Source organism: Stegodyphus dumicola, chromosome 4 (assembly GCF_044657685.1).
Source record: "Stegodyphus dumicola isolate Sdum_Otavi_A_Nest chromosome 4, ASM4465768v1".
In the NCBI taxonomy this organism is placed as follows: Eukaryota; Metazoa; Arthropoda; class Arachnida; order Araneae; family Eresidae; genus Stegodyphus; species Stegodyphus dumicola.
The window spans coordinates 127,789,158-127,813,117 of record NC_140771.1 but is presented as its reverse complement, the minus strand read 5'-3'; the positions used below and the strand labels follow the sequence as shown (position 1 = coordinate 127,813,117).

Genomic DNA, 23,960 nt, shown 5'->3' with positions numbered 1-23,960 from the left:
CAATTTATCAAATCAATATATTGATTTGATAAATTGCGTATTACAAAGAATGCTTGCAGCTCAGTAGAATATAGTAATGAGTGAAGTATAGTTCGCAGTGAACGTTAAAATGCTAGAACAAAGACATCTCATGTTTTCTAATTTAAGTCGCAAATTTATAATTTACTAATGTGGAGCAGAATGGAAAGAAAAATAACTATGAAGAATATTTTAGTACTGCATTCAAATTTACTAACTAGAATTTCATCAGAAATTAATTTTAAGTTTCTGTAGCTCATGATTCCTTTCCTACTCTCTGAACGTAAGGACTAAATTTAAAACATGTGAAACTGGATTTTATTCTAATTTAATTGTAGTTAAACACGGACGTAGAGCACGCAGAAGTGCTGAAAAATGCACGCCGTTCGATATTATTGTTACGAATAAGCTTATTTTTTATGAAAAGTAGTTAATATTTATAAAATAGCACTGGATACATCTATTTAAATATTTCTTAAATTACATTTGCGTTCTTTTGAATACGAGTTTTGATTAATTTTGTTGAATGATCGATGTAACTGAAGCAATTCAATTTTAAAAAGGAGCTTTCCTGAATGAAACATCATAAAATCAAAAACAAGATAAATTTTGTGCGCTTGTAAGTTCACAAAAATTGTGGGATCTTTTTGATAAACTTAATTTATTTCATAATTAATTCAATTTATTTTATGTGCAAGAGAGCAGGATGTAAAGACGAGCATTAATTTTGATTATTTTAGATTTGAAACTTCCGTCCGATATCGCTGGCGCAACGTTTATGGCCATTGGAACTTCAGCTCCCGAATTGTTTTCCTCCATAACAGGTTAGTATACAAAGAATTCAAGACGTCAGTTTTTGATTACGATTCGGAAACGTTTTTTGAGAGAAAGGGGAGAAAATGGGAGATTGACCTCGTTAACTATGATGTATGAAGCCTAGAGGTTATAACCAAGAACTGATGCTTCAAGTTATAAGGTATTTCTCCCGCCTTCTTAGCGAGCCTTCGTGGTGTAGTAGTCTGCACGCTCAGCGCGCAATTGAGAGGTCCGCGGTTCGATTCCCGAAGAAAGCGGTTGCTAAGTTTTCATTTTACCTGCTTCCAAAAAAATACCTAATGTTTCTACAAAGTGAATTTTGAAATACGCGAAAATCCTGTAATCAGACGTAGCACAAGTTCAATAGAATGGTTAATAGGAACCTTATTACTATAAAATAAGTAGTAATGCTTTATTATTCTGCTACTTCATTGAACATGCATTTGTCAACATCAATCATAAAAAAACAGATCCATCAAGATCAGTGAGCATATGCAAATGCACTTCTTACTATAGAAATAATCTATACTGTTCATCCTTTTGCAGCCCACCAACGGCCAAGCGGTAAAGTTGCTGAACACTGGTAGTTCGGTCCGAGGTTCGAATCCCGCTGGCTACATGGGCGTTTTCGTGGTTTTCCCCATGTGTACCGTGTCTCCCTTAGAAAGTTCCCCACGAAGGCGTCCCTCCCCTTAAGCAGATAGCCCTAGTGTGCTTTGCCATATTTAAATAAACCAAACCATACCAATCATCCTTTTGCGTGATAAACTTCAAGATAAAAAAAATCCATTGGATCAAAATCATTTGTTTTACGTAAAATTAAAATCTGCTCTGAAACATCTGTCCTAAATCCTCATTCCATTTGTAATACACATACATACTCCAAGATTAAAAAACATCAAAGCACAAACTGTATTTGAATATCGAAAATTAAATACCTGACGAAAATTTAAAATGTCGCTTACAGAAATATTAACTTGTCATCGAAATATTTAAATATATTTGTGTTTTTTGATGCAATCAAAACGCAAAACGCAGGGTAGATAACTATATAATTCATCCAATAAAGTATGATAATTTTCTCTGTGAGTGAAATAACTCTTTCTTGACACCTTGAAAGAGTGCCTCATTCTGATGGAATTCAATAAATCCATGAAAATACTGAAAACTCAATACAGCACATAATTAGAATTGTTACTCAAGCTAAAATGCTAATCGAAATTTATTTCAACTGAAAATATTTCATATATCCGTTTCATATATACGTATATCCTTATTGTAATTCAAATTTACTCTATCAATTTCCATTAGAGCTAATAAAATTAGCGTAATTTGCTTTTTTAACAGAATATTCTGAACTCAAATGCAGGTCAGTTTTTTTGTCGGATATATACAGGAAAGACATCTTGCACGTTTCCAATATATCATCATTGCTAAAAATTACCAAAACAGCATCTGAAAGTCTTTTAAAATCCATGAATACCACAAAGCATTTAATTATTGTTCTTAATTCATCTATCTGCTGATAAAAATTTCATTGTTATTCGAGATCGTCTCTAAGTTCCTCTAAAGGAAGTTTCTCATAGTTTGTTTAGTAAGAAAAGTATATATGCAGAAGTTTGAAAACGTTCTGGAGGATTTACTTCTCAACAAAGCTTGTTTCGAAACTTCTGTAGTTTTATGTGAAATTCAGTGAAATTATTTGGCATATCTGCTTCTTAATACATACAGCTCATAACAAATACAATATGGAAAGCTCAAGCAGAAACGGAGACATTAGCTGCCGAAGTCCCTATGCCTATCCGGTCGCGGACACTTAGCCGATAACCACTTAGCCAACAAGACACTTAACCGACACCAGTCGGTCGACAGGGATTTAGCCGACACAGACACTTAGCCGACATGGTCATTTAGCCGACACGGACCGAGAGGTCATTTAGCCGACACGGACACTTACCCGACATGGACATTTAGCCGACAGGACATTTAGCCGACAAGGGCATTTAGTCGACAGGACATTTAGCCGAAAAGGACACTTAGCCGACTAGGACAGTTAGCCAACACGGACAGTTAGCCGACAGGACATTAAGCCGACAATGAGTCTCGCTTTTCCCAATGCATTCAGATTTCTAGTACTTTAACATTTCATTGCTATTTTGCTCAACACATCAAGCTACATCCATTCTCGTATAAAGTCACTAATGAAATTTCCTTTCACCGTCAGGAAGTAGAATGATTCGCCCTACTCCTCGCCATAAAATTTCTTTGGGCTTTGCATTTACTATACCAGATTTGTGAAGGACTTTTCCTTCATCGCAATGCCCTCTTCAGAGACTGATAAACGGCCATTAAAATTTCTTTTAGACAGAAGAATGTGAGGATGCATTTTACAAAATGAAGGAAGCTTTAACATCTTCGACAATCCTGACGCATCCTCGGGTTAGCTTAACTAACCAGGAAAGGAATTCCTTTGACTGCAGGAAAGATCCTTAGAACACTTCCACCATTATCTGTACTGCCAAAAAAATTCTATACCACACAGATCATGCATCGCTGATTTGGCTTTAAAATTTCAATAATCCTGATGACCAAATAACCAGATGGATACAGAGATTTCAGAAATACGACATCACTATCCGTCATTGGAAAAGATCATCACATGGAAACACCAACTCCCTCCCTACCCAAAAGACTCTGTTGCACATCCAAGATGCTCTTCGTTCAGGCCCTTCGTCTACGTTGTGACCTGTCATTCGGTCACTCTCAGGATGCGCCTTCATCGCCTTAGAAGCACATTCAAGATCTGAAGACACGGTTTCAACTGATACACATTTTTTTCTGGACAGCGGGTTAACTTGGCGACGGAGAAGATGAAGACCCGATACGACACGAGTGGTACAGGACATTCATTCAACGAATGTAACAAGGTTTGGTTAGAGTATACGATTCGATTGAAAGAACTTTCTCCTAAACCACAATCACCCACGGACGGTCTTTACGTACTCTGGAACGTGAGGAATGCACTTCTTAGAAAGATAAAATAACACGAAAATGCCATCTTGCATAGAAAAGAAGAACTAATAAAATAATGCATTTTCCTTTTAATTTTATATGTCGGAAGATTTATTTGATGTGAAAGTCTTCGTGGAGGACATTTTAAGGAAACCTGTCTCTTATTCCCGTTATATATTGAGGAAACCTCGGAAGACCAACTATGCAGCCAATTCGTCTGCCAGGGTTCAAACCCTTATCAAATTATGAGCATTCAGCAGTCTTAACTAGGAGGGAGTATAATTCTCAGAAACATAAAATAAGGAGAAAATATTGTTTTTATATTCGAATCAGTATAATAATTTAGAAAGGAAAAATAAAAAGTAAATAAAAAAAGAAAAGTTTATTACACTATAACAATAAAAAATCTGAAATGTTTCAGATTTTAAATTCCGTCCAAAGGGGCGTTTTTTAACATTTTGTGTGTTACCTTTCTTTATTAAATATCATGTTCCTCGCACTTATAAGATCCAGTGCAACAGCAATATCGCAAAATAGTTTTAAAACGAGCATATCTTTAGAATTTCCGATACAGAGACTCACGCGCTGGAGATAAAAATGTTTTTTCTGCACAACGTTGCCATTGATCGCTTTGAAATCCTTGAGTTTGTTAATCAAAAATTCGTCAAAGTTTTAAAAAATAGGAAATCGATCATAAAACAAATTTCAAATTTCAAATTTGGTCTTCCACATGCTCATATTCGTTGGAGTATTACGTTATTCAAAATTCGATGACTCTATGTACCGTTATTTTATGACCATGTGAGAAATATACATACATTTACGCAGATTTTCATTATTTAATTTCTTCAAATATAATGCAGGACTCTAACATTTTATGGCAACAGTTTGAAAAGTGAACCGACATTTATCCGTCCGACGCAAAATGCCAAAACGAAACTAATAGTCCTTCGGGATTCAAATCCCTTTGGACTAAAAATAAGGTATTTTCCAGTTACTTGTATAGATTTGAGGGACCTATTTGCCTGTGAAAGATTTGGTGGAGGACTGGGTAATAATTATGTTACATGTACGGTAGATCCCGAAAACTTACTTAATAAATCCTTTCGATGGAGTTAAAATAGATCAGAACTACTGGTTAATTATTATAAAATTAAAAACAGATTAAAACATATGAAGAAAAACTAAGCTAATATTTTTCGCAACCTTTTTAATTTGTGAATCAAATGCTTTCATGAAGCTAATAGTACTTCGGCCCAAGATAAACGATTCCACAGACTCTACGCTTCGTTTTCTGTGAATTTTCTAGACCCTCTTATGAGATTAACTAAAACGTTAACTTATATTTTACTGACAGTTTTAAAATGATGCTCAATAAACCGATTGTTAATATCAGAATTGCAAATGCATAGTTCCGAAAACAGAATTTGATGCCTCGAAGTGATACATAACACTAAAAACAAGCTAAAATACTGAAAACGGATTTTTTATTTAATTGATTACGGCGTTTCTTCGTTTCAATGTATTACGAAAAATTGAAGAAATTACTGTGCCTTATATTTTCACGTTATTATAACGCAATACATTAAAAAAGTGATGTTTCCATTATATAGTTAAATAGTATTCAGTAGTTATCTCTTTTAAAATCTGACAGAACATTTCCTTTTTTTAAACTTATTTATTTATGCATGTTTATTGCTTTCTAGGTTCGTTCATCCTGCTTCTAATTTTTAAAAATACTTTATTGTAATATAATATAGCTTACTTCTTGTGTTTTAAATTTACCAGTAACAGTAATATAGTCTAATTTATTTAATGAACAGGATCTTTCATAACCGAGGGCGATATAGGCATAGGAACCATAATAGGATCCGCAGTATTTAATATGCTGGCAGTTACTGGACTTGTTGGACTTGTTTTATGGAACGAGGTTAGTTTTAAGCTTATTGAAGTTACAAATAAAATGAATTTTTTAAATAGCTTAGATATATATTAAGTTCCGCAAACATGTTTTAAATTTTCATTTAGTGTTGTACGATGAAAAAAATATTACGCATTGTAATTTATGACTTCATAAAAATCAAGTTAAAATCTATGATGAAACAGGTAACCTATCAAAGGCTCCTGTAATTTTGTCTTTTTTTTCCCTCTCTATATTCACTGTATTCCGAGATTCTGAATTATCTGGAATAATGCTGTTTCAGCTCCGATCACAATGTTTAATGCAGCGTGATATAAAAAGCATAGATAGCATGCAAGTGTGGATATTATTCCAAGAGTGTTCCTTGTGTTTTCAATGCTTATTAGTAGGAAAGAGAAAGATTTAACATTTGTTTTGACCACGAGTGAGCAAGAACTAACCTGGAAGCTCTCTCCCTTCCTCATTTTAATTCTTTATATTGTGAAGCTCAGTAAATCAAACTGATTTCAATTGTGTTTCTGAAGGTATGTGTGGTATTAAGCTATTTAGAATCATTGCCGTGTCATCAATATTGATCATCCATATTCATATTGTTACTTACTTGACTCAACGCAGATTGGTCATACAAGAGACATGCAAAAGAAATTATAACAATATGTTGTGAGACAAATTGATCATCCATATTCATATTGTTACTTACTTGACTCAACGCAGATTGGTCATACAAGAGACATGCAAAAGAAATTATAACAATATGTTGTGAGACAAATTGATCATCCATATTCATATTGTTACTTACTTGACTCAACAAACGTAGATTGGTCATACAAGAGACATGCAAAAGAAATTATAACAATATGTTGTGAGACAAAGTGAATATTATTATCAGAAACGGAAGTATGGGATTTGCTTTCAATTCAAATCCTAAAATCAGAAATTTGAGGCAATTTTTAAATCCTGTGATTGATTAGGAATATTCTTGGAAACATTATTTAATAAAGGTAGCAGCACTTAAATATGCTGTATCTTTAGCAGCATATTTTATAATAATTTACATCTTTAATTCTTTTTTAAGGTTTTGGATATTGACTGGTACCCAATAGCTAGGGACTGCATGGCATACTTTGTTACTGTATTGACTCTCATTTTCATTATTTCCGATAATATAGTTGCATGGTAAGTTTGTGATTTTTATTCTGATTTAAATAATATGAAATTTACTGATAATACAGAATTTCTCAGGGTCAGGTCCAGCGTTTAGGCGTTTTGCCGGTGCAATATTTATGTCTCCCAAATTCTGCCCAAAGGTGTCTTCCTGATTTCTAAAATTTTTCCGCCCGCAAAAAAAAAAAAAAAAAATATCTTTTATCGAAACTGTTGCACTTTTCATATTATTAAGAAAGTAATGCAATTTCCGTATAGGAAATGTTAGCCCAAAATTACAGCATTATGTTCGTAAATGATAAATTCTAATCATAACTCTATAAAATATGTACAATATGTTTTCATCGCTGTAATGATGATGTATAAAAGTGCACCTGTAACATGTCCCTGTGATAAATTTTATAGCAATTGTGAGTAATGCTATGAATACAATGTAATTTTGAAATTGTTTTAATATTTCTTCTGTTTTCCTTCAATTTTGCTGTTATTTATGCCATAACTTATATTAAATTGTGTATTAATAATGTTGTAAGGATCTTAAGTTTTACTAACGCTTATTTTATTTTAAAACTTTACTATCACATCTTATTTCCCACTGCCGCCCAGAAATAAATGCTTTAAACTGTTTATGCAAATTGCACTTGCTAACGCCCAAGTATTTAAGTTGTGGCTTTATGCCAAGAGAGAGAGACAGAGGGAAAGTGAGCCGCTTTGCCACTGTATTCCGCGCGAGTTTTCAATCAGTTGCTGCTTGCCTTTTAGGCCAGAGGTTTAGTCCTCTTGATATTTTAAAACGTATTGTATTTTCGGCAGTTTGCGTACTACATACGTAATAATTTAAAAGGCCAGTCTTAATGTTAGACATTTGTAAACTAATTTAAAGTTAGCTCTTATTTAGAATTTTAGTTAGTAGTTTTATATTTTTACGTTCAGACCACAAGTGTTTGGTCTCTGTATCCCGAAGTGTGGGAACACCTGTAATCGTATAGAGCAGTGGTCGGCAAAGTGCGGCTCCAGAGCCGCATGTGGCTGTTTGGCTGCTTAAGTGCGGCTCTGCTCCAAATATCCGCGGAAGGCGCAATAATTAATATTTTCATTTAAAAAAACTTGGTAAAAAATTTCATCTTATTTTGATAAATTAAAATTCTTCTATAAATCGAGAACATGTATAATTTTTTGTTTGAGTAAAAAGATAGATAGGTAATTAAAATTTTATATTGTTGTAAAAATACATAACGAACATCAAGTTTAATATTATTAGTTTTCGTAAACGTAAACATAAACCATGTGCAAGCTACCGGCATGCGTGTGCATGCTTTTTATAAAGTAGTCAAGGTTCTAAATGGCATCACAGAGCAGCAGTTGCAGTGTGAACAGTTATGTCTTATCTACCGTGTCTGCCGTTATCCTGTCTTATTAAAAAGTTGTATTTTTTAATCTAGCTGCACATCTTACAGGTATTTTCATACGATTTTATTACACCTGCTATGTATGTCTGTGGTTCCGGTACAAAATTTGTAATCGATTTCTCGATAACTTTTATTTGTCCAAATGTTGAACGTTTTCTTCCATTTTTGGTCATATTAAAAGTTTTGTTATTCTGATGATGGAAAAAACTATTTTTTTCTTTTTAGTGCAGCTACATATATTAATAAGATTGTATTTTTAAAAAGATTTTTTTAAATTTTTATTTTCATCAATTTAATAATGATAATAATTTTGTACTGGTGGCTTTAGAAAAAATACCGTATTTATGCGAATCTAATGCGCCATCGAATCTAATGCGCATCCCCATTTTAAAACTTTAAATAATAAAAAAAATGTTTGTCGGCGAATGTAATGCGCATCAATGATATGAGAAATTTATTGAATCTTATTTTATACAACAATGGATTTGTATATAAACTATCAATTAATGGTATGATAATTTTATTTAAATTTAGATACCATATTTTATACAACAATGGATTTATACATAAAGTAGCAGAACATAGAATTAACCTATTAGAGGGCTATTGTCATGTGAAACAATCATTGTTAATTAGCACTACCGTATATAGGTACCTATAGTAAAATATGAACATGAAATAAATCGTAACATTTCTATCTAGCTAACAGTTTCTACAATCAATAGTAAACGTCTTTATTCACTAACGTTTTCATCACTGGAATCCTCGCCGCTCTCTTCGTCAGAAGCAGATTCATTTCTTCTTTCCTCATCATCGTCATAGTCATCCTCGGCGCTCCAGAGCACGTCATCGTCACTGCCATTCAATGAATTTGAAATGCAGCATTTCTTGAAAGATTTCACAATCATTGGTGCTTCGATGCTTTTCCAGGCAGCAGAAACCCAGTGTGCAACAATGTGCGGTACAGCACGCTTAATTTTCCTGTCGGGGTCAATACACGGTTTGGCTCACAAAACCATTTTTCGTACTCCGCCTGAACGTACCCCTTAAAAGGTTTATTTATACTAACGTCCAGGGGTTGTAACACAGACGTCATCCCTCCAGGAATGATAACAAGATCACTGCCTAGGCTGTGCATCTTCTTTTTTACGTCGTCGGTGAGATGACCACGAAATGCGTCCAGACAAAGCATTGATGGTGGATTAGAGAGCCCACCGGGACGGTGTTTCCATACATTTCGGAGCCAATCCGAGCATTAATGATTCCGTCATCAACCCCTTCTCTTGGTTTCGAATCAGGACATCATCTGGGAACAGCTTTTCATTCTTAGGGGTTTTAGGGCATGTTTTCCGTTTGAAGATTAAGAAAGGGGGAAGTTTGCACCCGTCTGCTGTTATTGCCAGCATCACTGTTACGCGTTGTTTTTCACATCCCGAAGTTTTGATGATAACTTCCTTAGTCCCCTTCTCCATAATGGTGTAGTTACGAGGCATATCAAACCAAATTGCCGTCTTGTCAGCGTTGCCAATTTGCCCCATTGAAAAATTCTTTTCCTTCCGAAGTGTGATGACATACCACTGAAATGTTAGTAGTTTTCCCTCATAATCTGCAGGAAGCTTTTGGCATATTGTTGTACGGCGTCTTAGAGATAAACCCACCCGCTTCATAAACCGATCCACCCATCCACGGCTAGCCTTAAACTCTTGTTTCGGTATTCCAAGAACTTCAGCCTCCTCTTTTGCTTTATTTCTTATGGTATCACTAGTCACAGGTTGTCGATTCTTCCTCCTTTCACGTACAAATTCCAAAACCTTTTCTTCAATTTTAGGGTGTCTTCCTTTGCGAGGGCCAGTGAATTTCTTTCTACTAGCTTTAGTTGCAAACAGTGCCAATTTCTGTTGCCGCCACAAGCGAACATTGCTCTCAGCTACGTGTAACTCTCTCCCTGCCTTTCTATTGCCATTTTTTTCAGCGTAAAGAATTACTTTACGTTTGAAAGTAGCGTCATATGACATTCTTCTCTGTTTGCCCTCCATTTCGTGACTACGTACTCTGCAGTTTGTATCCTCTATGCAATAATGTGTCAGCGATAAATGTAACGGTAAATGTAGTCGAGAAATTTGGTTGACGTCATCGGCGAACTTTGCACTCGAATCTAATGCGCCATCGAATCTAATGCGCACCCCAATTTTGAATACTACATTTGGCCAAAAACGATGCGCATTAGATTCGCGTAAATACGGTATATTTGGAATATTTTTATAGGCACCCCAATTGCAAACCAAAAAAAAAAAAAAAAAAATCAAAGGAAAACGGAAGATGAAAGCCGCGAATTTAAAGTTGAGTGGACCGAGAATTTTGCGTTTATTAAAAACTTGAATGGACTTCCGATATGTCTTATTTGTAAGGAGAAATTCGCGCATAACAAGAAGTCAAATTTAGAGAGACACTTTACAAGAAAGCACGCGTCATTTAGCACTAAATATCTACCGGTGATGCAAGGAAGAAAGCAGTTGAGGAACTTCAGAAGAGTCGTCAACTTCTGTGCTTAATAACTGGATGCAATCTTCCAGCAATATTAATATGGCAAGTTTTGTTTGTAGCCGAGAGATTGCTAAGCAAGGAAAACCGTACACAGACGGCGAAGACATAAAAAATAGTTTTAGAAATGCATCCAAAGAGCTATTTCGGGATTTTAAGAACAAAGCATTTTATTCTGAAAAGAATTAAAGAGTTACCACTGTCTGCCAAAACAATTAAAGATAGAACAATTAAAACGTGTTCGAATATAACCACCCCGCATATCGAAGATCTGAAATTGGTTTCGGCTTTATCAATAGCAGTTGACGAGTCTTGTGACATAAATGATACAGCGCGAGTTTCACTTTTTGTAAGATTTATGTCTCATTCAGGCCCTAAAGAAGAACTTTTAGGATTATTGTCACTCAAAGGTCAGACGCGTGGAGAAGATATCGCCAATGCTGTAATTGAGTGTATGGATAAACATCATATTCCCCTCGATAAAATTGTATCGATTTCAACAGATGGGGCCAAAAGTATGACCGGCGTAAGAAAAGAGGTTGTTGCTATTTTGAAAGAAAAAATTAATCACGAGATACTTGTTTACCATTGTATCATTCACCAAGAAGCGCTTTGTGCGCAAACATTTCCGGAAGAAATTTGTAAAGTTATGGAATTAGTGATTACCATTATCAACTCCATTTTAGCTAAAGTTCTTAATCATCGCCAACTCAAAGAATTTATTTTGAAATGGAGAGTTAGTACGCTGATCTTCTGCTTCATAACAAGGTACGTTGGTTATCAAGAGGGAACGTTTTAACGTTTCGCGCCCCTTTTTCCGGAAATCCTTTCCAAGGCGCATTTCTCCTTGAGAAGGGTGTTCACTATCCAGAACTAACAGACGATCAGTGGATCCAAAACTTTTATTTCATGGTAGACGTTAATGTTCATCTAAATCAGCTTAATCGTAAACTGCAAGGGAAAGAAAACTTAGTTTTTACGATGTTAGAAGAAGTAATAACATTCGAAAACAAATTACCCATTTTTGCACAGGATTTTGAAAGAGAAACGTTGTTTCACTTTCCGAGCCTGCTGAAGCATCGCCAAGAAAATAATTTCTCTGTTGATAAACACCATTTTATAACAATAATTTTAAATATGAGGGAAGCATTTCTCAGCAGGTTTCAGGAATTTAAAAACAGCAGAGCAACTTTAGCATTTGTCAAAAATCCTCTTAATTCTACTACAATAACCAAGTTGAAATTTTCTCCTTTTGAAATTGACATTGGTAGCTTTGAAATACAATTGCTGGATTTAAAAAGCAAGGAGATATGGCGCTCTAAATTCGAACGTATTTGTGTTGAATTGGAAATATTGGAGAAGAAAAAAATGTGATCTTAGTTCACAACACAAGTGGTCTGCTTTGAAAATGAAGACATGATCATTTTCAACGCTTGAAATAGTATTCCTGACTCTTACGATCAGCTGAAAAAGCTCGCGTTTGATGCTCTTTCCCTTTTCGGTTCTACATATATAGCGAACAATCTTTTTCAAGCATGAACGTTATCAAGAGTAAACTGAGAAGTCGTCTTATTGATGAGAACTTTGAATCATGCCTAAAATTAAAAACAACAACATACAAACCTGACTTACACAAACTTTCCAAGGAGATTCAAGCACATTGTTCGCATTAACAAATATTTATTAAATATTAAATTTAGTTTTATTTAGTGTAATAAAAGTTTACTAAACAAGCAGATTTGGCTCCCAATTTGTTTTTTAATTGTTGTAATGTTCATATTTGGCTCTTTGGCTAATAAGTTTGCCGACCTCTGGTATAGAGAATAAAGGATAAAGTCAACCCTTCCTGCTTGTGTCGTCCATTCCACACATACTTGAACATAGCTTGAGTAAGCTTCCTGTTCCTATTCAGGACACGTAATGTTTCTGAAGCAGATAAAAAAACATACTAGTTCTGATAATGCTTCCCATAATTTCGTAATTAAAAGTATCTTTTTCGGGATAAACCACAATACAGTCAAAAGTCGTTAATTCGGACACCCATAATCCGGAATGATCTATAATCCGGACCTCAAAGCTACAAACTTTCTGCGCATGCGTCGCGTTGACGCATGCGCGTAAGACCTTTACGGCTGCGAATAGGCGTGTGCGCGTGCGCAAAATACGTATACGAATGCGCGTTTAATGTATAACGGACGGTATAAGCTAAGCTAAAATTATCTAATTCAGTTAATGTTGCAGATTGCGTTGTTCCTTAATCTTCGAATTGGATTCGGCTTATTATTTCTTGCAGACTGTTAGAGCAATTTTATAAAAGTAAGCTTGAACTTTCGATTATGTCAAATAGAATTTCTGATATATATTTACTAATATGTAAAGGATCTACAAAACAAAAGTATGTTTCGAAGTCTATTAAACAAAAAGTGGAATTGCTGCAAAAAATGGATAAAGGCATATCCTTTGTTTATCTAAACTTTAACGTTTGTTTATCTAAACTTTGTTTATCTTTAACGCCGCGGCGCGCAATGAATTGGAAGTTGATCTGTCAACTCTATCCTTATCTTCAGAGCAGATGTTTTTATTTTATTTGGTTTATAATTCCTTACTAAATGTAGTATTTCATCTCGATGTACTCCGTCTTTAATATGATTTAAATCAAATTCCTCGTCATTATAATTCGCTTCCGATAGCGAAGAAAGTGACAGGGGTTATTGAAAACGAAAAAATTTCGATTGACAAATTAGTCAGTATTCTCGACACAGCAATTATAGGACTTGAACAGCGGAACTTTGTAACTGAACAAGAAATTATGTCTGTTTATAGAATTAAAGAGAATGTATTATCACATAAAAAACGAAGCAACTTAAACAACTTATTGAAAGAAATGTTTAATAAAGTAAACAAATAAATATTAAGCTTTTTTTTTTTGTAAATTTTGATGTCCTTTAGATCATAATTGTTCTTTATTTCATAAATTACGGTTTCATATTTTTAATTTTATAATTTCTGCATGCCGTCTTACCAGATTTAAACTGATGATCTATAATCCGGAAAAATCGATAATCCGGAATCGCAGAAGTCCCGACGAGTCCGGATTAACGACTTTTGACTGTATTACATTTTTCAACTGTTCACGTTTTACACTTAAGTCCTTGATTTTTGTTAAATCTTGTTTGTAGAAATTTTTTTTTTCATTATTTTGTATTTTTGTGTTAATTTCTTTCCATAATCCTCATGACATCTGTAATATGGCTCGTTACTCTGTAATTACACGAATTTCACTATTGTGACAATCACATTAAAAGTCTGCAAAAATGTTTTCCTAATATAGCATTTGATATAATAAACGCAAGTAACTCAAATCGTTTTACATTTGTACTCAATTCGTTTGTAAATGTTTCCCTCTTTCTCCTACTTACAACTTTTCTCTAAATTTTTCTCAATCGATGAAATGGCTCGTGTTTAATAAATCTCTTCCCTGGTGAGTCATTCCAACCCTCATGGTAGACAGAATGCCTCATTGGGAGTGCTATGCACGATATATATGTATATGCAAAATACAACTAATCGTCTTGCATGCTTAAGATTTCTGTTAAATTTATTTTAATTTAGGGTTTGAAATAAAGAAATAACTGATGCAACATTATTAAGAGTTTTCATTTTATAGTGTGCATGCGTTTAGCGTTAGCGAAAATTGTGGATATAGATGTATTTCCTTAACTTTCGATGGAAGAGTACAGGTTGACGTACAATAGTGATATATGAACACAGGGCTAGAGAAGGCGTCACATTACAATTAACGTAACTATATCAAGAAAATTTCCAATAACAAATATAGAAGTCGCAAAAACATGAATTTCACGAGAACCTGAGATTCTGCGAGATGGAGAAAAAAACGAGTTGCTAGAATGACGCATAAGAAAAGAAAATAACGGAGGTATCAGTTTCTAAACAGTGAAAAGACGGTAAAGTGAAAATAGCAGAATATGAGCAGAAAATGAAATAGAAATAACTCTAAAGATAAAGGAAGGTACTTGTGTCTTATACTAAGACACAAATGTTACAGGCTGTTGGTATATGAACCTTAATAATATCAAGAACAAATTTCATGTGGGCAACAACTAAGGTAAGACTGTCACAACACATACACAATCACTCTCTCCGCATCTTGCACCAGCGTCGGTAACAAATCTTGAGGAATGATGTCGGTCTAATAAATATAAGTATTCGCACTTTTTGTTCAATTAAGTGTAAATGTCTCATCGGTAATTTAATATAATCTATAACGTTTACTGCATGAATTTCGAAATTTCTGACAAAAAAAATCTGCCACGCTGCAGATTTCTCACTCTGTAACATATGTAAAAGCGGTAGAGAAACATATTCAATAATAATCGTAATTCAGTGATAACCAAGGATAGATTAAGATCATTTACAACACCTCACCTTGTATTCTATGCAATGGCATGAAGAACCTCTGCGATGACTGCAACATCTACTGAGAGATTAGCCAATTGCTTTCGGTTGCACGCCTTCGCATTTGCTGATTATATAGTGCGCAACTTGTTTTAAATATAGAACTGCTTTTGTAGTGTTGCAAATATTCTTGTAACACGTCTTTAAGTATTCATTGCATTACACTTTCGAAAGTCTTCTCTTTCTTTTCCATGCAATGCCTAATCAATACAGAAAAGAGAAAAATGCATGCTTTATCTGAAATGAGACTTTTGAAAGAAAAAATTGGAAGAGAAGAATGGAAGATGGAAGAATAGTAAATTTAGTCTGTAGTGGTGCAACCTCATATCAACGAAACTATACGGTTATTCGTTCTGTCGTCGGTATTGGCTTGCTCGTTCCTATTATTAAAAGACCAATATCTATTGCTATTTTTCGTTCCATGAACCATTTCTTGCCAACGCCATACTTCGTTTTCGTTCACGCAAAATTTCAGAAAACCATGAAATCCCGGTATTTGTACTGGAAGTGTTAATATGAAAAAATTGTATGACATTATATGAATATATTACATTTAATATGAAGAAAATTATGATAAAATAACTATATCATTATACAGTCCACCGAACTAACTACAACAGTCGCTGCTGCGAGCTGTTGAAATAACAATAACATTCATTTTATTTTTGGTTAAATATATTCCGTGCATAAATCTAATCTTTTTTTACAAACATAAGCTGGTAGTTCAGCTGATTTTGAAAATAAAGGAAAGATATATGTTATAATCCGCACCTCAGAGTAAAATAATTTAAATAATACATTTGTACATACATACTTGGAGTGTTTTTTATTGTTATGCACTTATACGTACATATTTTTTTTACGTGCACACTTGTAAATAAATATGAGGAAATATCCTATTTTAAATGCCATTAATTAAGTAAGAAATACTAATCAATGGAAAAACTAAATAAAGCTAAGCGATATTAATGCGTTATTTCTGTGTCATCATAATGCTTTTAAGACCAGAATTCTAAATAAGTCTTTTTTACATAAAATTATTATTATTTCTTTTCCAGGTGGGAATCCCTTGTTTTGCTGGCTGTTTTCTTTATTTACATAGCTGTGTTGAGTTACAACAGAAAAGTCGAAAATTGCTCAAGGCAGTTGGTATGATAATTTCTTTTCAGTGTTTCAAAATTCTGAACAAAGAACAAAATCAAAATTCCGTTCATTAAGTTTTTCTTTATTAGGTAAAATACATTTCTCAGAAACGATGTTTTTGTTGCTATTGTGAAGAGGAGGAAAGAACGCCACTACTCAGACAAAGCCCATCTGCTCCAGAAATTGTTCAGACGTCATCACAAATTAGACAAGAAAGGGATAGTTTCAGTGTCGAATTCACAGAAAGCAGCAAAAAGGATTTTCTCCAGAAACAATTAATTGCAATAAAAATTGGTAAGATATGCTCTTTGTACAAATTAACAAAAGATGCATGACAGATTAAAAATTTATGTGTGATATTAATAAATAAATAAAAACGTTCCATAAAATGCTAGCGTTAGTTCCATTAACTACAATAAAATTCCACTCGAGCGAATATGTAATGAAATAAAACACTGAATAAGTGAGTTCGCAAACCAGTTACTTCCAATTTTTTCTCAGCGTTTCATTTCTAGAGATAAATATATATTTTGCGATGAAAGCAAGTGATCCCAGTATATTATATTCATAACTAATGAAGTATAATTATAAGTGCATCAAACATTTCAATAGATTACTTAAAAAAATTGCAGAACTCTCAAATGAATTTCTGTCTTCCTATTAAGACTTTTGGCAATTAGAACTTTAAATAGTGTTATAAATTTTTGCAAATACTTATATTTATTCGTTCATAATTTTGTTTTGTATTTTTGAATTGTTACATGTTTTTTTATACACCTAATTCCCCTCTTACACGATATCAAAATAAATATTTCATTCTCTTTTTACGCGTGCCATGTTTATCTAACACGAGTGGACCGAATTTTCCAACATCATTCAATAGCACACACAATCGATGGATAAGATTTCTATTATCTATCATTTGAAGATAGTAGTGAATTATTAGTCGACAAAGCCCTAAGCAGAGAAGGGAATATTAGCGGTTGGCCTTGATAGTTCTAATTCCGCAGAACGTAGCGATGGTGAAGAAATGATCCAGTTTCAAATGCAGATTTAGTAAAAGGTCTGGAACTGTCTTTAAATTTGGGTATTCATTTTGTCAAAGAATACCCTAATGAGAAATTTCAACGTGAACAGTGTTAACAGCATCTTACAGAGAATTATATTACAGCCTAACGAAAACACGAACACAAAGATTACTAACTGAATTCCTTCAAGAGCTCACAGAAAGAATCTCATTAATAGAGGAAGAAGACGATGTCCCCAACATTTATGGTGATAGCAGTGATATTCCAGGTTCACGCAAACGTATGCGCTCCTTATTGTCAAAAAGTGAAAATGACTAAAACCTGTTATGTATAAAACAAGCTTTTTTTCGGGGGTTCATTAACAATATTTTTCATTGCAAATGCAAATTTACTTTAATATACTTTCATTACAAGTTATTACATGTGTATTTTGTTGAAAAATTAAAAGCTTAAAAATAATATTTATAGATTTTTATTTTTCATTATATTTGCCGAATTTTTAGATCTGGAGCTAGTTTTCTGTACTTCCATGGATGCAATATTTTTTTACAGGTATTTTTACGAGTATTCTTCAGAAACATATCTCAAGTCTAAAAACATAATCAAATGAATATTTATAATAATTTTGTTTATTTATTGCGTATATTATTTAATTTTGAATTTGTAATTATCCCTTGGGTTTGTATGTGTATATTTCGTGCATTATGCTGTATATCTATTTTAATTCTGAATCGATTAACTATTGAATTATAAGAATAGCTCAAGTAGCATTTTCGAAGTTCTAGAAGAAATCTTTTTTTAACTTTCCAAAAGTCTAAATCTCTTCTCCCATGAGCAATAGCAAACTGTTAGCCGCCGTCAGTCGAGCAGTATAATACTAGTTGGATTGAGACTTTTCGTCTATTTTACACTCTTAAGTTTTCTACTAAGTAATTAATGCTTTAAACATTGCTCTTTTAGCACTTTTAATAATCTACGCTAGTATTCGCGTGTTAAGGAGAGTTTCGCCTTACCTCTATCTTTTTTTTTTCCCGTTAATCTATTTCTTAATTAGAAGAACAGCTATTTATTTAATTAAATTAAATTCTTTTTAATTATTTCAGAGTATCTCAACGAACCTATAGCATGTAAGTAACATTGATAGCACACTGATAGTAACAATGATAATACTCTAGAAGAGACATCAAAATTGGTAACTTATGTTGAAGTTTCTTACACGAAATGCGAAATATTTTGTAATAGTATCGTGAATTCAAAAACGAAAGGAACTGGTTTATTACTAATAGTTCTCTTACATCTCGTAAAAAAGAGATGAATTGACGAAGACTGATATGCTCATGAAATTCTGACTTTCCATAAATAGCTGCTATTCCACAAATAACTGCTATATGTATTGCAACAAAAAAATCTAAACTAGATGGCTGACTATTTTGAATCAAATGCAAGTATTTAAAAATCTTGAAACACATATAATTTTATTTTCTAAGCATTTATTTTTACTTTTAATAGCGGAAAATAGTTGCAATGATTTATTGGGTAAGTAAAGTGTTACCCAAAATAACTCTTTCTTAATTAACTTGGACAAATGAATTTTTAGCGTACTCTTAATAGTCTAAAATTCCAATGAATAGTCTAAAATTCGTAATGCGTAGCGCAATGTGAGAAATAATTGTGAATTGGATTGTATTATGAAATTATCGCAAAGCACTCGAGGACTATTTGCTTAAGGGAAGGGATTCGTTCGTGAAGTGCTTTTGAAGAGAAATTGTCTCTAGTCGACGTTACACGTGGATAAAACCACAAAATTTCCCATGAGCTATCGTTCCCTGGGATTTAAAAACAAGTTGAATTCAACGCTACTACTGATGAGAAATATTTGTGCAAAATGTTAGCATAATAAATTCTCGATGTAACGAACTCGCTTGATCTGCGGGGGGTGTAAAATAAAATATTCATAAGTGAGAACAGCATTACAAAAACACAAATCTTTCAAAGCGATAGTTTGTAAAAACGTACACTGGAGGTTCCCAAGTCGAGTGTAATTCGTTCAAAATTCCTTTAATTAAAGCCGCTGGTATTTTTCTTACAGGAAAAAGGCCACCAGCGGCCGAGCGGTAAAGTCGGTGAACAGTGATAGTTCGTTCTGCAGTTCGAATCCCAGCGAATGGGCTGGCTGCATGAACGCTTTCGTGGTTTAAACCCGTTTCCCTTAGAAAGTCCTCCACAAAAGCATCCCTTCCCTTAGGCAGATAGCTCTCGTGTAATTTGCCATAATCAACTAAACCAAACCAAATCTTTATTACAGAAAAAGTTATTCTTGGCGAAGAAGATGTTACAGATGGAACATTATGCTCTTCTCCAAATGGTGGATTCTGGAGTTTAGCTTGGTGGTTTCTAATGTATCCAGCAAATCTCTTGTTCTTTTTGACTATTCCTAACTGCAGTTTCAATAAACTTTACCCCATCACTTTTCTAATGTCAGTACTGTGGATAAGCGTTCTCTCATACTTAGCGGTTTGGATGGTAACAATAATTGGTGAGAAAGTTTCTATTTCATTTGCAACATGCTCAACATACTTTTGACTAAAATTCTAACACATAACATATCTAATCAAATTCAGGTTACACGTTTTCCGTTCCTGATTCAGTTTCCGGTCTCACAATACTGGCTGCTGGTACAAGTGTTCCTGAAGTAATCTCAAGCATCATCGTTGCTCGTGGAGGTAAGTTACTTTTATAAGAAGCATCCATGCAGAATTAAATTGCTTTACTTGTAAACTAACCAAGTATTATAGATTATTCTTAACCTAGTATTATAGATGGGATTACAAAAAATATGCATTCGAAATTAAATTGTTTTATATAAAAACTAACCAAGGCCACTTTACAAGGGGCAAATGATTGACATACTTAGAGTGCATATATATTATTTGTTGCTTAAAATAATAACTCTTACTGCCTCGAATACATCGAGGTTGTTTGCGATTAACCGTATTTTCTTTATCCTGAAGGGATTAGAGCATTAAGTTAATTTTTCCCTATCTAAAGACTGATGACACATTTAAGTTGATTAATCATAATTTTGTGGCACAGTGATTTGAAATTGTTATAAGGATTAATAATTTGGATATATATTTTTTTTTAATTGCAATAGTTCACGTGTCAAAAATACTCATTTTTAAATTAACGAAAAAATAATTTAAAAATAATTTTTAAACCAACGAAAAAATAACGATATAACTCCTTCGATGAATCCATCAGTACATATTATTAAGTGATAGGCATCTTTGGAAGCTTCTAAAGCTGTTTGCATCCTCAGAGCGGCATTTTTTTTTTTTTTTTTTTTTTTTTTTTTTTTTAAATATGCGCTTTTTAAGTATAGTCTAATAGTTGTAACGTATGGAACTGTATTTTACAAGAAACGAAATGGGGATTTTCATATATGGTTTTTTAAAGAATTTACTGTAACTGTAAGAATTCTAGCAAAACTTTGAAAATATCGCGCATATTTGGCCACAAAAGGGCTTTGGATGAACATAACCAGCATTAGTTCGCAGATATCATTTTGAGTAATAGGGATACAACACTGGCTCGAATAATATCGCAATTTAGTAGACATCAGCATGAGAGCTGTGGAACTCCATTATATGGGCTTTAGGAGTTAACACCTTATAAGAGCACTTTTGATAAATGCATGATACATGCCGCTCATCTGGGGTTAGGAATTTGGACACTGGACATTTGATGACTGAAAAAGAGTTTGGATATGGAAGGATTTAAATTTTTTTTTTTTTTTTAATCTTATGATTTCACGTGTCCTACAAGTTAGCAAGATACAGTTTGTGGTGGCTCTATAATGGTATAGAATTTCTTACTGGCATTCAGGGAGTCCATATAACAAATATAAACGTTTCTGGCGGGTGAACCTCTTTCTGATGAGTTACACCCATTCATGCTCAACATTCATGAACATGGGTTTAATCTGTTCTAACAGAACATTGTTCATACAGACATATCTAGATATCAAAATTATGATGTCTTGCAATGATCACCCAAGCCATTGCACCTTAAAGTTATCGGCCATTTCTGGGATGTCATGCAACGCATCGTGCACACAGAAATTCTATACATCTGAATTTAATAAAGTTATGGACTTCTTTACAGGAAGAATGATGTTCACTGTTTACAAAATACTCCTGCATGTTTGCAGAGCCGATGTTTCTGAAGATCTATGCTCTCGTGAAGGCCCACTAAATACTTGACAGATGCGCCAGAATTCTGGCGTTTAGTCGATATTTTTTTTTTTTTTTTTTTTTTTTTTTTTTTTTTTTTTTTTTGCCAGATAAAGCATGTGAGCATGAGTATCCTATGTTGCAAAACCTCTTGCAAGTTTATTCCAGTGGTTCTCAACATGTATTGCTCATAGCCCTCCTCCAAAAAAGATAAAATTAATAAAACTTGAATGAAATAAATTTCCATTTTAATTACTAAACTTCAACAATAAAAAATTTAAGTAATGACTGAATATGTATTTGAATCGAACTAATAACGAAAAGGCTTGATTTATTAAACTACAGAAATTTTTTTATGTGCGGTCAGATTTTGATTATATTCCACGAGTATCACTGGTAAATAAATATTATAGAGCTATTATGATCAATTTAAAAAATTTTAACATATATAATGTCACGCATGTGCATTGCGCCAGTTATTTACATATCTCTACAGTTTATAGTTTACATTCCTTCGTTATCCATCTTTGCATTCCATTGCTATCCAAATTTAAAAATAAAAACCTTGGGGGGGGGGACTTTTTATGTCCACTGACAGTAATTTTGAGAAAAATGAATTTTTAGGTTGTCTAACTTCAGTGATAAAGAAATATTGTTATAAAATAAGTAAATAAATTTTCAGTATTTATTTAGAAAACAATATTTCAGATGTCCTGTTTTGCACCCGCTAAGTCTTTCTACCCGTAGAGCGAAAAATCAAGCTTACGTGCAAAAGGAACGCAAATAAAAAGAGCAATTTGATGTGAGATTAAAAAGAAATTCGTAAGAAATGATACGAATTTTTATTTATAAAGTGAAAGAAAAAAAAAGTGATTTGACTCTTTTTTTTTTTTTTAATAATAAAATCTCAAAGCTTTCAGATTAAGCCCAAAGGGGCGTTCTTTCATTGGCACATAGACACACGTTTCGAGATCATTTTACTAAAAACATTTAAATACAGCATATCTTTCGAATTTCCGATACACATTCTCCTTCACTAGAATAAAAATGCTTTATTCCGTACAGGGTTGCCACTGCTCGCTTTGAAATCGTTGAGTTTTTAATCAAAAATTCGTTAAAGGTTTTACAAAATACGAAATAAATAGTAAAACAAATTCGAAATTCAAAATTCGGATTTCCAATGTCCATATTCAAGTGCAGGATTACGTTATTGAGAATTTGATGGCTCTAGGTACCTTTTTTTTTTTTTTTTTTTTTTTTCGCAATGCGAGAAATATACATACATTCATGCAGTTCTTCATTATTTAATTTCTTTAAATATAATATAGGTCGGTAATATTTGGTGGAAACAATCTGAAAAGTGATTCAACACTTTCAGTGATTCGAAGCAAAATGGCGTTTCAAGTCTAATAGCCCTTCTAGGTTAACGACACTTTGAGCTAATAAAGACTCAGCCTATGCATAAAAGTAATTATGGGCATAAATTAGATGGAGACGATGGAAGAGAAGTGTGAAATAACCTAGCAATCAAAGTATGCTAATGTGCAAGTGTACAGTGTGCCAAAAATTAAAGAAGTTTGCGTGTCTATAATCAACTAGAAACAAAGACTCCTAATTGTATTGTTGTAAATTGGTGACTGAGCTATTGAATATAGTTTAACGAAAAGGCTAAAGAAAGGCCATAATTTTAAATGAAAAAGATTTAAGAATATGGATTGCTCGTTCCAGAAGTTGAGCACAGCTGAACATTTGTTTTTTTATCAGAAAAAAGATAAAAACCTATGATCAGAAGTGCTGGGCTAAAATTTTCTAAGTGTATATCAGCTAGTTAAAAGCGCCAGCAAAACCAAAAAAGGGGTCTGTAAGGAGCCAAATTAAATTAAATTATATTAATAAAGCCAAAATGTAGTTAGTTATATAAATAAGAAGTTTTAAATTCAAGCTAATTTGTTAATTGTAATGAAAGAGTAATAAATGAAAAAAGAAAGTAAAAAAGAATAAAGAAAAACCTAAATAAAAATTTTAAATTAGAAAAAATAAAGGCTGACGAAATGCAAAATTTTAACTACTTTGAATGCTGTAGAAGAATGATAAATAGCTTAAATAAAAGGATATCTATTAAAATAAATTTCTGACAGAAAATTAGCATAAAAATTATTAAATACATTAATTTACGACAGATATTTACTCCCAGGCATTA

The 23,960-nt window shown here is 33.3% G+C and overlaps 1 protein-coding gene across 6 annotated transcripts in view; it reads left to right on the top strand.

Annotated features, from left to right (window-relative positions):
• Positions 1–23,960, top strand: part of LOC118184247 (sodium/potassium/calcium exchanger 5-like) — a 127,733-nt gene that overhangs the window by 62,512 nt on the left and 41,261 nt on the right. For 5 of the 6 annotated variants that reach the window (XM_085815421.1, XM_085815422.1, XM_085815420.1 and 2 more), the window contains exons 3-9: positions 759–842; positions 5,670–5,776; positions 6,843–6,943; positions 16,416–16,506; positions 16,590–16,794; positions 19,834–20,064; positions 20,150–20,251. In XM_085815421.1, coding sequence (XP_085671547.1) covers positions 759–842; positions 5,670–5,776; positions 6,843–6,943; positions 16,416–16,506; positions 16,590–16,794; positions 19,834–20,064; positions 20,150–20,251 — 921 coding nt within the window. The remainder of the gene's footprint in view (positions 1–758; positions 843–5,669; positions 5,777–6,842; positions 6,944–16,415; positions 16,507–16,589; positions 16,795–19,833; positions 20,065–20,149; positions 20,252–23,960) is intronic. The other variant, XM_035353891.2, reaches the window with a different exon arrangement.